Raw genomic sequence first — 15,638 nt, 5'->3', positions numbered from 1 at the left:
GAAAAACGATTTGGGAATTGACCAACAGATTCGATAGGATTGAAATGTCAAGGATATAGATTTTGGTAAATTTTGTTAATTTTTTTAGTTCGGAAAATTTTTTGAAAATGTATAAAAAATATCCGATTTAATTTTGGATTTAACTTTAAGATTTTTGAGAATTTTGGTATGATTTTGAATTTTTGAGAATTTTGGCATGATTTTGAAAACGTGTAATTTTATCGCCAGATATGAAAAGTTGGAAAAAATATTATTAGCTTATTGACCAGCAGACTTCGGCTGACTATTTTAAGAAGGATTTTTAATCAAATTTGGTGATTTCGATCAATTCTATTGATTTTCTTTAGTTTGAAGAAATTTTTGTAATGTAAAAATACATTTTGGGTTTAATCTGAAGATTTTTGAAAATTTTGGCATGATTTTGAAAACTTGGGTAACTTTATGTCAAGATATGAAAAGCATAGTTGAAAAGATTAGTACAAAATCGAACCACAGGTTTAGACTGATTGAAATGTGATTTGTGGATTTTTATGAAATCTGCAGAAAATTTTGATGAATTTGGTCAACACTTGTTGATTAAAAAAATGTGTATTCAATCCGTTATATAATAATCCGTTATGATTTTTCAGGACAAAATATATATTGTCAAAAATTCCAATGCTTTCTTTTACTTGCAACTTTTAGCTCAAAATTTCAAGGAATTTATTGAACTAAGTCCACATTTATTGATTTTAAAATATTTTGCTAATTCGCTAACTATGTATGTAATCATTTTTTGTGACAAAATAAGTTTTAAAATCCAATATTTTTCAAAAATTATTTTTGAAAATCATTTTCAATTTTATCAAAATCGGTTGCAAAAAATTCACTTGAATATTTGTAATGTTGTAAACTTTGTAAAAATTGGTATTTTACCAAATCAAGATGTCCTCATTGCCCTTGACTTGTTCAATTTATTAATAATGGATTTGTCCACCCTAATTTCCCTAGTATCTTCGACCGTCAAAATTGCCGTCTCGTGAATACGGTATCAAAATATTTATGAAAAAACTGACATGTTTTCAAAATTTTTGTTTTCGGATTTACTCGGGGAAAAAACTGCGCGAATTCTGGGTTTGGAACAAAACTCACCAATTATAAATGAGAGCTTAAGGACGATTCTGACCGTTAATACGGATAACAAGCTCCGAAACATCCCTAGTAGCTTCGACCGTCAAAATTGTCGTCTCCAGAAAACAGTATCAAAATATTTATGAAAAAGCTGACATGTTTTCAAAATTTTTGTTCTCGGATTTACTCGGGGAAAAAACTGCGCGAATTCTGGGTTTGGAACAAAACTCACCAATTATAAATGAGAGCTTAAGGACGATTCTGACCGTTAATAAGGATAACAAGCTCCGAAACATTCCTAGTAGCTTCGACCGTCAAAATTGTCGTCCCGAGTAAACAGTATCAAAATATTTATGAAAAAACTGACATGTTTTCAAAATTTTTGTTCCCGGATTTCCTCGGGGGAAAAACTGCGTGAATTCTGGGTTTGAAACAGAACTCACCCATTATAAATGAGGGCTTAAGGACGATTCTGACCGTTAATACGGATAACAAGCTCCGAAACATTCCTAGTAGCTTCGACCGTCAAAATTGTCGTCCCGAGTAAACAGTATCAAAATATTTATGAAAAAGCTGACATGTTTTCAAAATTTTTGTTCCCGGATTTCCTCGGGGGAAAAACTGCGTGAATTCTGGGTTTGAAACAGAACTCACCCATTATAAATGAGGGCTTAAGGACGATTCTGACCGTTAATACGGATAACAAGCTCCGAAACATCCCTAGTAGCTTCGACCGTCAAAATTGTCGTCTCCAGAAAACAGAATCAAAATGTTCATAAAAAACTGACATGTTTTCCAAATTTTTGTTCTTGGATTTACTCGTGGGAAAAACTGCGTGAATTCTAGGGTTGGAACAAAACTCACTAATTATAACTGAGAGCTTAAGGACGATTCTGACCGTTAATACTTATAACAAGCTCCGACACATCCCTAGTAGCTTCGACCGTCAAAATTGTCGTCTCCAGAAAACAGTATCAAAATATTTATGAAAAAACTGACATGTTTTCAAAATTTTTGTTTTCGGATTTACTCGGGGAAAAAACTGCGCGAATTCTGGGTTTGGAACAAAACTCACCAATTATAAATGAGAGCTTAAGGACGATTCTGACCGTTAATACGGATAACAAGCTCCGAAACATCCCTAGTAGCTTCGACCGTCAAAATTGTCGTCTCCAGAAAACAGTATCAAAATATTTATGAAAAAGCTGACATGTTTTCAAAATTTTTGTTCTCGGATTTACTCGGGGAAAAAACTGCGCGAATTCTGGGTTTGGAACAAAACTCACCAATTATAAATGAGAGCTTAAGGACGATTCTGACCGTTAATAAGGATAACAAGCTCCGAAACATTCCTAGTAGCTTCGACCGTCAAAATTGTCGTCCCGAGTAAACAGTATCAAAATATTTATGAAAAAACTGACATGTTTTCAAAATTTTTGTTCCCGGATTTCCTCGGGGGAAAAACTGCGTGAATTCTGGGTTTGAAACAGAACTCACCCATTATAAATGAGGGCTTAAGGACGATTCTGACCGTTAATACGGATAACAAGCTCCGAAACATTCCTAGTAGCTTCGACCGTCAAAATTGTCGTCCCGAGTAAACAGTATCAAAATATTTATGAAAAAGCTGACATGTTTTCAAAATTTTTGTTCTCGGATTTACTCGGGGAAAAAACTGCGCGAATTCTGGGTTTGGAACAAAACTCACCAATTATAAATGAGAGCTTAAGGACGATTCTGACCGTTAATACGGATAACAAGCTCCGAAACATCCCTAGTAGCTTCGACCGTCAAAATTGTCGTCCCGAGTAAACAGTATCAAAATGTTCATAAAAAGACTGACATGTTTTCCAAATTTTTGTTCTTGGATTTACTCGTGGGAAAAACTGCGTGAATTCTAGGGTTGGAACAAAACTCACTAATTATAACTGAGAGCTTAAGGACGATTCTGACCGTTAATACGGATACCAAGCTCCGAAACATTTCTAGTAGCTTCGACGGTCAAAATTGCCGTCTCGTGAAAACAGTATCAAAATATTTATGAAAAAACTGACATGTTTTCAAAATTTTTGTTCCCGGATTTCCTCGGGGGAAAAACTGCGTGAATTCTGGGTTTGAAACAGAACTCACCCATTATAAATGAGAGCTTAAGGACGATTCTGACCGTTAATACGGATAACAACCTCCGAAACATCCCTAGTAGCTTCGACCGTCAAAATTGTCGTCCCGAGTAAACAGTATCAAAATATTTATGAAAAAACTGACATGTTTTCAAAATTTTTGTTCTCGGATTTACTCGAGGGACAAACTGCGCGAATTCTGGCTTTGAAACAGAACTCACCCATTATATATGAGAGCGTAAGGACGATTCTGACCGTAAGTACGGATAACAAGCTCCGGAACATTCCTAGTAGCTTCCACCGTCAAAATTGCCGTCTCGAGAAAGCAGTATCGCAATATTTATAAAAAAACTGACATGTTTTCAAAATTTTTGTTCCCGGATTTCCTCGGGGGAAAAACTGCGTGAATTCTGGGTTTGAAACAGAACTCACCCATTATAAATGAGGGCTTAAGGACGATTCTGACCGTTAATACGGATAACAAGCTCCGAAACATCCCTAGTAGCTTCGACCGTCAAAATTGTCGTCTCCAGAAAACAGTATCAAAATGTTCATAAAAAGACTGACATGTTTTCCAAATTTTTGTTCTTGGATTTACTCGTGGGAAAAACTGCGTGAATTCTAGGGTTGGAACAAAACTCACTAATTATAACTGAGAGCTTAAGGACGATTCTGACCGTTAATACGGATACCAAGCTCCGAAACATTTCTAGTAGCTTCGACGGTCAAAATTGCCGTCTCGTGAAAACAGTATCAAAATATTTATGAAAAAACTGACATGTTTTCAAAATTTTTGTTCTCGGATTTACTCGGGGAAAAAACTGCGCGAATTCTGGGTTTGGAACAAAACTCACCAATTATAAATGAGAGCTTAAGGACGATTCTGACCGTTAATACGGATAACAAGCTCCGAAACATCCCTAGTAGCTTCGACCGTCAAAATTGTCGTCCCGAGTAAACAGTATCAAAATGTTCATAAAAAGACTGACATGTTTTCCAAATTTTTGTTCTTGGATTTACTCGTGGGAAAAACTGCGTGAATTCTAGGGTTGGAACAAAACTCACTAATTATAACTGAGAGCTTAAGGACGATTCTGACCGTTAATACTTATAACAAGCTCCGACACATCCCTAGTAGCTTCGACCGTCAAAATTGTCGTCTCCAGAAAACAGTATCAAAATATTTATGAAAAAACTGACATGTTTTCAAAATTTTTGTTTTCGGATTTACTCGGGGAAAAAACTGCGCGAATTCTGGGTTTGGAACAAAACTCACCAATTATAAATGAGAGCTTAAGGACGATTCTGACCGTTAATACGGATAACAAGCTCCGAAACATCCCTAGTAGCTTCGACCGTCAAAATTGTCGTCTCCAGAAAACAGTATCAAAATATTTATGAAAAAGCTGACATGTTTTCAAAATTTTTGTTCTCGGATTTACTCGGGGAAAAAACTGCGCGAATTCTGGGTTTGGAACAAAACTCACCAATTATAAATGAGAGCTTAAGGACGATTCTGACCGTTAATAAGGATAACAAGCTCCGAAACATTCCTAGTAGCTTCGACCGTCAAAATTGTCGTCCCGAGTAAACAGTATCAAAATATTTATGAAAAAACTGACATGTTTTCAAAATTTTTGTTCCCGGATTTCCTCGGGGGAAAAACTGCGTGAATTCTGGGTTTGAAACAGAACTCACCCATTATAAATGAGGGCTTAAGGACGATTCTGACCGTTAATACGGATAACAAGCTCCGAAACATCCCTAGTAGCTTCGACCGTCAAAATTGTCGTCCCGAGTAAACAGTATCAAAATGTTCATAAAAAGACTGACATGTTTTCCAAATTTTTGTTCTTGGATTTACTCGTGGGAAAAACTGCGTGAATTCTAGGGTTGGAACAAAACTCACTAATTATAACTGAGAGCTTAAGGACGATTCTGACCGTTAATACGGATACCAAGCTCCGAAACATTTCTAGTAGCTTCGACGGTCAAAATTGCCGTCTCGTGAAAACAGTATCAAAATATTTATGAAAAAACTGACATGTTTTCAAAATTTTTGTTCCCGGATTTCCTCGGGGGAAAAACTGCGTGAATTCTGGGTTTGAAACAGAACTCACCCATTATAAATGAGAGCTTAAGGACGATTCTGACCGTTAATACGGATAACAACCTCCGAAACATCCCTAGTAGCTTCGACCGTCAAAATTGTCGTCCCGAGTAAACAGTATCAAAATATTTATGAAAAAACTGACATGTTTTCAAAATTTTTGTTCTCGGATTTACTCGAGGGACAAACTGCGCGAATTCTGGCTTTGAAACAGAACTCACCCATTATATATGAGAGCGTAAGGACGATTCTGACCGTAAGTACGGATAACAAGCTCCGGAACATTCCTAGTAGCTTCCACCGTCAAAATTGCCGTCTCGAGAAAGCAGTATCGCAATATTTATAAAAAAACTGACATGTTTTCAAAATTTTTGTTCCCGGATTTACTCGGGGAAAAAACTGCGCGAATTCTGGCTTTGAAACAGAACTCACCCGTTATAAATGAGGGCTTAAGGACGATTCTGACCGTTAATACGGATAACAAGCTCCGAAACATCCCTAGTAACTTCGACCGTCAAATTTATCGTCCTGAGTAAACAGTATCAAAATGTTCATAAAAAACTGACATGTTTTCCAAATTTTTGTTCTTGGATTTACTCGTGGGAAAAACTGCGTGAATTCTAGGTTTGGAACAAAACTCACTAATTATAACTGAGAGCTTAAGGACGATTCTGACCGTTAATACGGATAACAAGCTCCGAAACATCCCTAGTAGCTTCGACCGTCAAAATTGCCGTCTCGTGAACACAGTATCAAAATATTTATGAAAAAACTGACATGTTTTCAAAATTTCTGTTCCCGGATTTCCTCGGGGGAAAAACTGCGTGAATTCTGGGTTTGAAACAGAACTCACCCATTATAAATGAGAGCTTAAGGACGATTCTGACCGTTAATACGGATAACAAGCTCCGAAACATCCTTAGTAGCTTCGACCGTCAAAATTGCCGTCTCGTGAAAACAGTATCAAAATGTTTATGAAAAAACGGACATGTTTTCCAAATTTTTGTTCTCGGATTTACTCGGGGGAAGAACTGCGCGAATTCTGGGTTTGGAACAAAACTCACTCATTATAAATGAGAGCTTAAGGACGATTCTGACCGTTGATACGGATAGCAAGCTGCGAAACATCCCTAGTAGCTTCGACCGTCAAAATTGTCGTCCCGAGTAAACAGTATCAAAATATTTATGAAAAAACTGACATGTTTTCAAAATTTTTGTTCCCGGATTTCCTCCGGGGAAAAATTGCGTGAATTCTGGGTTTGAAACAGAACTCACCCATTATAAATGAGAGCTTAAGGACGATTCTGACCGTTAATACGGATAACAAGCTCCGAAACATTCCTAGTAGCTTCGACCGTCAAAATTATCGTCCCGAGTAAACAGTATCAAAATGTTCATAAAAAACTGACATGTTTTCCAAATTTTTGTTCTTGGATTTACTCGTGGGAAAAACTGCGTGAATTCTAGGGTTGGAACAAAACTCACTAATTATAACTGAGAGCTTAAGGACGATTCTGACCGTTAATACTTATAACAAGCTCCGACACATCCCTAGTAGCTTCGACCGTCAAAATTATCGTCCCGAGTAAACAGTATCAAAATGTTCATAAAAAACTGACATGTTTTCCAAATTTTTGTTCTTGGATTTACTCGTGGGAAAAACTGCGTGAATTCTAGGGTTGGAACAAAACTCACTAATTATAACTGAGAGCTTAAGGACGATTCTGACCGTTAATACGGATACCAAGCTCCGAAACATTTCTAGTAGCTTCGACCGTCAAAATTATCGTCCCGAGTAAACAGTATCAAAATGTTCATAAAAAACTGACATGTTTTCAAAATTTTTGTTCCCGGATTTCCTCGGGGGAAAAACTGCGTGAATTCAGGGTTTGAAACAGAACTCACCCATTATAAATGAGAGCTTAAGGACGATTCTGACCGTTAATACTGATAACAACCTCCGAAACATCCCTAGTAGCTTCGACCGTCAAAATTGTCGTCCCGAGTAAACAGTATCAAAATATTTATGAAAAAACTGACATGTTTTCAAAATTTTTGTTCTCGGATTTACTCGAGGGACAAACTGCGCGAATTCTGGCTTTGAAACAGAACTCACCAACTATAACTGAGAGCTTAACGACGATTCTAACCGTTAATACTGATAACAAGCTCCGAAACATCCCTAGTAGCTTCGACCGTCAAAATTGTCGTCCCGAGTAAACAGTATCAAAAAAATTTTTGAAAAAACGGACATGTTTTCCAAATTTTTGTTCTCGGATTTACTCGGGGAAAAAACTGCGCGAATTCTGGCTTTGAAACAGAACTCACCCGTTATAAATGAGGGCTTAAGGACGATTCTGACCGTTAATACGGATAACAAGCTCCGAAACATCCCTAGTAACTTCGACCGTCAAATTTATCGTCCTGAGTAAACAGTATCAAAATGTTCATAAAAAACTGACATGTTTTCAAAATTTTTGTTCTCGGATTTACTCGAGGGACAAACTGCGCGAATTCTGGCTTTGAAACAGAACTCACCCATTATAAATGAGAGCTTAAGGACGATTCTGACCGTAAGTACGGATAACAAGCTCCGGAACATTCCTAGTAGCTTCGACCGTCAAAATTGCCGTCTCGAGAAAGCAGTATCACAATATTTATAAAAAAACTGACATGTTTTCCAAATTTTTGTTCTCGGATTTACTCGGGGGAAGAACTGCGCGAATTCTGGGTTTGGAACAAAACTCACTCATTATAAATGAGAGCTTAAGGACGATTCTGACCGTTAATACGGATAACAAGCTCCGAAACATCCCTAGTAGCTTCGACCGTCAAAATTGTCGTCCCGAGTAAACAGTATCAAAATATTTATGAAAAACTGACATGTTTTCCTAATTTTTGTTCTTGCGAATTATTTCGCATCATTTGGTGTTCCCGATTGTTAGATATCAATGGTCCTATTAACTTCAAAAATTAAAAAATTAAAAAATTTGATTGGGTTTGTTTAGTACCAATGGTGCGCCTAACGTATCCAATAATGGTCAAGGGGCTGTTTAATTAACATCAATTGATGCAAAAAATTCGTTAACAACCAGACGGACGGACAAGAGGAATTCAATAGCTCCCGTGCTATGCAGGGCGAGCTAATAAACCGTAGTAACGTTAGAAGTAGCTCACCCTGGAATAATTAGTTGGATATAATTTTGCATCAAAGGTGCAAAATAAGCGGATAAAATAGACGCACAATTTTTATATAATTTTGCACCAATGGTACAGAATAAACGGGAAATAAAAGAAATTTGATATAATATTGCACCATGGTGCAGCCGAAATGGTTAAAATTGGGACTAAATTTTGACACGATTTCGAGGTTAAGTTGTGTCAGCCAAGGCTAACTAGAACTTTCAGTTAATCCTACTCATTGGTGCAGAATACATTGATTCCTCCAATTATTTCGCACCATTTTGCGTTAACGCTTTTTTGATACCAATTGTGCCACAAATTAGGGTTAAAGTGGTCTTGGGACTTATTAATTAGCATCAATTGATGCAAAAAGGGCGTTAACATACAGACGGACGGACGGACAAGAGGAATTCAATAGCTCTCGTGCTACGCAGGGTGAGCTAATAAGCAGCAGAAATTTTTAAAAAATGATTTGCGAAAAAACTGGAGTGAGTGAGAATGAGATGAAAAGACAAGTCAAAACTGCTGGTCCATAAAGATGATGTCATCTCATCGCCACCACCACTCAAGAATTAAATAAAATCTTCACGCTTGAAACTTTGATTTTGGCTTTGAAATTGAACTAATGAGGGTACAATTTTTCATTTTATAAAAATATGAGGAAATTGATACATGCATAATTAAAAATAATTGCATTTTATTAAAATAATATTGGTCATGTTGGCCAGTGTTCTTCCAGATTCTGAATTTGAGACTGCATTTTATGTAAACTAATTGATTTTAGTATGATAACAAGCGACACGTTTGGGTTCGATATTTAAGTTTGGAATGATGTGATTAACATTTTATTTTCAGGTATAACAATTATGTATGTATACAAAACGAGACATAAGTAGATAACACCGCTTCTTATCCGTTAACAGCATATTTATAGTTTTTCTTAAATTTATTACTAATACATAATTTTACATTGAATATCTAAAGATAAAAGATATTTAATATAACTTATAAAACTATTTTATAACTTTGTAAAAATGGGCATAATTAAAACCGACTTTAACCTGTATTTCATCTTCCCAAATTATCATACACTTTCCACAATAAATTTACTTTCTCCCCGGCCTAGTGCCGCACTAATCGTGTCAAACATCGATATGGAAGCCTCCCTTAGTTTTACTTCGAAATTGCCTTTGCTGTTGTTGTTTCCCCTGATTTCGCTTCATTGAAAACGCTTTCGCTCCAAGAACGTCGTCATTTCTGTGAAGAAGCTGATCCTCCGCGTCGGATAACTTTGGGGGCGGTTGTGCCGTCGTGGTGAAAGAAGTCTCCTCCGTGTGCGAGGAGTACCCAGAGCTGGACCGGACGCGCGGAATGATTTGTCCGCCGCCCCCACTATTTGAGGATCCCGAGGTGGACTTTTTACTACTTTTGTGGTGATGGCGTTGGTGGGGTCGCCCCGCGCAGTAAGAGGCGCGACCTCCTTTGCCCGAGGTGCGACCCGCGGTGGGAGAAGATTCGTCATCCAGGGAAGAAGAGGAAGACTCCATTTCTTCGGAGGTGGGGATGTGATCTGTGGCGGGAATAATAAAAATAGTGAGTTTTGGGTAATTATCAGACGGTGGATATGTATCTATTTTTAACTTTTCATTTGATGGCGACTAACAGCTTTGTCGCATAGTTGACTCACAAAAATTTCAAAAAATTTCCACATGCCGTTACTTATGTCTAGGTTTTCTGACATAAATATACCCGTCATGATTTGAAAAATATGTATATTTTCTAAATACTTCAGCATTGTGAGGCGACTTTCTTACTCTAAGAAATTGGTCCCTATAAAATGCAGAGTGTTATATATATTCGAAATAACAAAGTTTCTTCAATTCTTATTCTTATGTTCGTTTTATATACATATTTGGTAAATAAGTTGGCATGTTTTTTCGTCAATATTAAATTCATGCATACATCTTTCTCCAATTTTTATATATTTTTAAACATATTTCTGCCCTCCGGTAGTAAATATTTGTCCAAGTCAAAATGTATGATAAAAATTTGATTGAGTTTAATGTCAATCATTTTGTTTTAAAGTCGTCAATATATCACTAAAAATAGGTAGATTTTCTAGGTTTTAGCAGTTGAATTTAACGTTTTCAAAAGATTAGCAAATTCTAAATTCTACAGTTGAATTTAACGTTTTCAAAAGATTAGCAAATTCTAAATTCTACAGTTGAATTTAACGTTTTCAAAAGATTAGCAAATTCTAAATTCTACAGTTGAATTTCACGTTTTCAAAAGATTAGCAAATTCTAAATTCTACAGTTGAATTTAACGTTTTCAAAAGATTAGCAAATTCTAAATTCTACAGTTGAATTTCACGTTTTCAAAAGATTAGCAAATTCTAAATTCTACAGTTGAATTTCACGTTTTCAAAAGATTAGCAAATTCTAAAAGTTTTTAATTGTCAAGGCTTATGTTTACATGAAAGTTAGTTTCGGTATCCGGAACCTTTCAAATTAAACAATTAAATTAAATAAACTCATTGATAATTTTGTAAAAATCCGTAAATTTTGCAAACTAATTTTACAAGCTTTTACAAAATAAAGAGACGCCTTTGATCTGACCCTGAGTTTACAAAAATTTGTAAGCTAACTTTGAAATATTTGTAAAGTTTGTAAGTTTACCAAGCCCCGCGTAAATTGTCACGTTCCAATATTCCTACACTTAAAAATGAGTTTCGATTTCCACACGAGTAGTGAAACTACAACCACCTGGCGACCTTTCGTAAAACAGAAGTTTACGCTAAATTTGTTACCTTGTCTATTTCGGCGTCTAAATGTGCCAACTTGTTGTTCATGATATTGTTGTTGTTGCAGAATGATTTGTCGTTGCTGTTGCGAAGCGTAGTCGTTGTGGTGGGAGGAGGATGAGAATTGGTTGTGGGGGTGGTGATATTTTGGCGAAATGGCGCCATCATTTACGTAGGTGGGGTCGTACTCGAGTGGGGGCATGTGCATGGCCAGGATTTTGGTCACTTCGGTGTCCTCATCGTCACAACCAACTTTGCTTAATCGACCAGATTTCATGTATTCGGCGTCCTGTGGAAAATAACCAATTTCTTAATGAGTCAAGGTTTAAAATGTAAATCAAAACTCCGTAAAAGGGAAGAAAGTCTTCGAATTTCTCAATTTCTGTCAAAATCACGCATTTTTAATCATTTCTCGGCTCCATCTGGGAATTTATTTTAAAATTCCGGACGACGAAATTGTCCCAAGTGAGTTGATTAATGCAATGGCGGTGAGTTTTTTAAGCCCGTCTCGACGAGTTCCAACCTGCTCTACAAATTCGTGGTCCAGAATTTTAAACTAAATTCCTAGATGCGAGAACTGAATTAAAATGTGCGGATTTTGGCTATGCGTCATCGTTTAATATTTTATGTGCAATAATTTTGCAATGAAATTCAAATAGTTTGACTCACTCTGAGAGAAAGCGTGGCCATGAAATTTTGCGACTGAACGGCGTGGTAGGGTCCGGAGTAGACGTTTCCCACGTTGTAGAGCGTGTCCCCCGTGTGGAAACCCCCACTGCCGCCCAGCCCTTTCGTGAGCAGGGGACGTGTCGGCGGGTTCTCGGGAAGTTGGAAGGTCGCATACGGACAAACGTCGTCCCCATAGTCTGAAAATTTTATGGGAAAAATGGTCAAATTTGCAATTAAAGTTGTAATTTCTCAATAGACACAATTCCAGGTTTGTTTTATATATCACAAAATTTTGGAAAATAATGATGCAATATTTTCCTTGATATTTCGGAAACTAAAGAAATATTTTGAGAAATTTTAAAAAGCTGCAAATTTAATTTTGCCCTGTTGTTAGATTTATTAACGTGTTGGAAATTTCATTACATAACATGAGCATGTTTCAAATTCATATCTTGCAACTTCAATTCGCGATGCAAAATTATACATAAACAATTAAATTTCCCAAATTTCCCAAAATGTCTCTCAACTTCATAATAAATATTTGTAAATTTCGCAACAGCCACACTTCAAGGTTGCTCTTAACCAAGCACGAAATGCTCGAAAATTTAGCAGAATAATTGTGCAATATTTTGCATTGTATTTCGCAAATGTCAATATTGCAAAAAACGGCAAACTTTTCCCATCTTATTAAATTTTTAGCATGTCTGAAAAGTCATTATGTATGTAACAAGCCTCCTTCAACTTCAAGCATTTAAAATTAAATTCACGATGCAAAATTCTTACAAATTAAATTTCCAAAATTTGCCAAATATCTCTCTTCATCTTTGCCACGTTTCTTCACATGTGCTACTAAAATTTATGGCAAAATTCTGCCTCAGTTCATCATTCCCATCCTGATAACTGTACATCTAACAAGTAACAAATCTCCATTTATTTGCCGTCTATCTCGTTGGAGGAGGAAGTGTGTCGTCGTGTTTGACTTTACGTCGGGCTAAAATTCTCAGGGTGCTAGCAGGGCTAAACTAATAATGACATTTCATTCCGTGCCATCACTTTATTATCAGATTACGCCCGTCTCGCACCCAGCCGAACGTGAGGGCGAAATGGCAGAGGAAATTGTAATCGGATTGTCACCATCATCACGTCCGTAACATGGCTACTTTCGCACTCTGCTCACATAAATAACGAGCACAACCTTGCTCCCACTTTCACCACGATGTTGCTTTCACTCTCGATCTCGGTGAGCAGAACGGGACAATTTTACTGTATCATGTCTGCTCTGTTGTCATCCTGTACTTTAATGCGTACACTTTAATTTTAAGGTGAGGAATGCACCGGATTTTCAGGAAATTTTCACAATCCGTGGTTTAAAAAAATGGGTTTGACTGTGTGTGAGCTGGCTGTGATTTCTTAGGTTTTTTGCTGCAGAATTTTAACGACTTAATTTTGAATTTTGCAAAAATAGTAACTTATAAATTTTATATAAGGTGATGATATAATGGAAATTTTCAGTATGAGAATTATAAGAAATGTTGTCCTAATAAGATCACGTCATGTTTGCTGGGCGTGGGTGGGCAAAAAATTTATTTTTGGTGCAAAATTTTTGTGGAAGCGTTATTCAAAATAATTAGTAAAAATTAGTCCGACACAGAATTTTGGATATTATGAATAGCCATTATTGCTAAAAGAAATAAATATTTTAAATTTTTGTGGGATTTCAGAACCTGTATTTTAAATTTGCGAAAAATTATGTGTCTGTTTAGAGTTTTAGATAGATGGCCACAAAGAGACAAAAATTTTAAGATAGGAATTATAAAAAATTTTACTGCCCAAATTGCCGAAAACAAATATGTGGGAGTTCAAAACCTGTATTTTGAATTGTGCGAAACATAATTTACTTGGGAAATTTTAGGTGAATTGTTATTGCAAATTTTAAAATGACAGTATAAAAACGTTGTAGACATTTATAAGACCTGGGGAGGATTGATTATATTTTTAGAAGTTTTGTGGGACCGTTATTGTAAATATTTTGGCAAGAATTAGCCCGATGATAAATTTTGAATATTGCGAATAGCAATTATTGGTTAACGAAGTACTTAAATCTTTTTATGGCAAAAATTTGTTGATTTCAACACCTTGATTTGGAATTTTGCGAAAAATAATTTGACTGATATATTTTAGATCAAATTAATGCAGATGGAAATTTCTATGTGGCAATTACAAGCAACAAATAAATCACGTGTCATATAATTTCATGAGAATACATGACTTTCGCTCTACTTTCTCTCACATTGGTCTACTTCCATACGAAAGTTTGTGGCTTTCTCTACCTCTAGGCAATCCTGAACTATGGGTTTTTAGTTTGAATTTTTGTGTATCAACTTTCCCTTCTTATTCTTCGTTGTTCTAATAACGATTTTGAAACCTGTTCATCATCGTGTGTTTTTCACAAAATAAAGATTTTATTGCATCTAAAAATTCATAATTTACAAAGTTAGGAGGTTAAAATTTTGATTTTTTTCTTCTACAAGAAAATAAGTATAAACTAGATAAAAATGGAAATTAAAGACTAAATATTTGTCATAGAAGAAAAAATCAAAATCCTAACCTTCTAACTTCAAAGCCTATATTTAGAATTTTGTAAAAAATAATTTAGATAACAAACTTTAAATGACATTTCTGTATATGTAATGCATTGAAAAATGTGCTCAATTTTAATTTCTCGACCATAGCTGAGGAAATATAAGTAAATACAAGAAATGTTGTTGCCCTTAATAAAACAAATAAATCACGCTATGCGTCATGTTCATACAATTTCATGAAAATACATGACTTTCGCTCTACTTTCTCTCACAATGGCCTATTTACACATCAACGTTTGTGGCTTTTCTTTACCTCTCCGTGATTGTGAACTACGTATGATTCGGCGAAAGTAAAATTTAGCACTGGTTTCGCTAAGTTCATATCTCGACGACTCCACAATTTACAATGCGGCGTCATAAATTTGGTGAAATTTTATGTAGGAAAGAGGAGGAATAATGGCTGTTTTTGAAGTGAAAGTGAGTAAGGTACATAAAGTGCGGTTGTAATCGCGTTAATAATTCTGCGATGAGAATTACATGAACTTTGTGCTGTAATGAAAATGAGGAAGGGCTGCATTGTAAATAAGCCATTGTAAAACGGACGTAATAAAGTGGGGAAAACCGTGTTTTTTTAAACTTCGTGTTTCTCTCTCCTTTGTTGTGGAATTAGTTTAAGAATATGTATCTGTGTAAATGTAAAGATGGAAGGGATATGTCCAATTATTCTACATAAATCAAGATGGCCAAACTTCGCAACCGTACTAAAACCGTCATATTGGGCATATCGGATTTAAATATGAATATAAAGTAAATTTAAAGATTAATTGAAAACGGAACTCATAGTTTACACGTTTCAAAAAATTGGATAGAGAAATTTTGAATTTGAGGGGAAAATTTATAATATTTAGGAGAACAGGGAACCATAAAAAATATTTGTCATAGGATTTATTTCAATCTCGGAATAATTGTTATTTTGTTTCACTTTGGTCCCGATAATTAATTATTTGAGTTATTAAAATACTATAAACTCGAAAAGGTGTAGCAAAATTTTGTTCCATATG

The 15,638-nt window shown here is 35.7% G+C and overlaps 1 protein-coding gene across 2 annotated transcripts in view; it reads right to left on the bottom strand.

Moving 5' to 3' along the window:
* Positions 1 to 9,345: 9,345 nt before the first annotated feature.
* LOC110848293 (Down syndrome cell adhesion molecule-like protein Dscam2) overlaps positions 9,346 to 15,638 on the bottom strand; it is a 102,887-nt gene continuing 96,594 nt past the window's right edge. For both annotated transcript variants that reach the window (XM_035851022.1, XM_035851023.1), the window contains exons 34-36: positions 11,996 to 12,192; positions 11,333 to 11,615; positions 9,346 to 10,093 (exon numbers count right to left, since the gene is read on the bottom strand). In XM_035851022.1, coding sequence (XP_035706915.1) covers positions 9,666 to 10,093; positions 11,333 to 11,615; positions 11,996 to 12,192 — 908 coding nt within the window. In that variant the 3' untranslated portion in view covers positions 9,346 to 9,665. The remainder of the gene's footprint in view (positions 10,094 to 11,332; positions 11,616 to 11,995; positions 12,193 to 15,638) is intronic.

This window comes from Folsomia candida, unplaced genomic scaffold (assembly GCF_002217175.1).
Source record: "Folsomia candida strain VU population unplaced genomic scaffold, ASM221717v1 Fcan01_Sc004, whole genome shotgun sequence".
Taxonomy (NCBI): Eukaryota; Metazoa; Arthropoda; class Collembola; order Entomobryomorpha; family Isotomidae; genus Folsomia; species Folsomia candida.
This window is presented reverse-complemented; position numbering and strand designations above follow the sequence as displayed.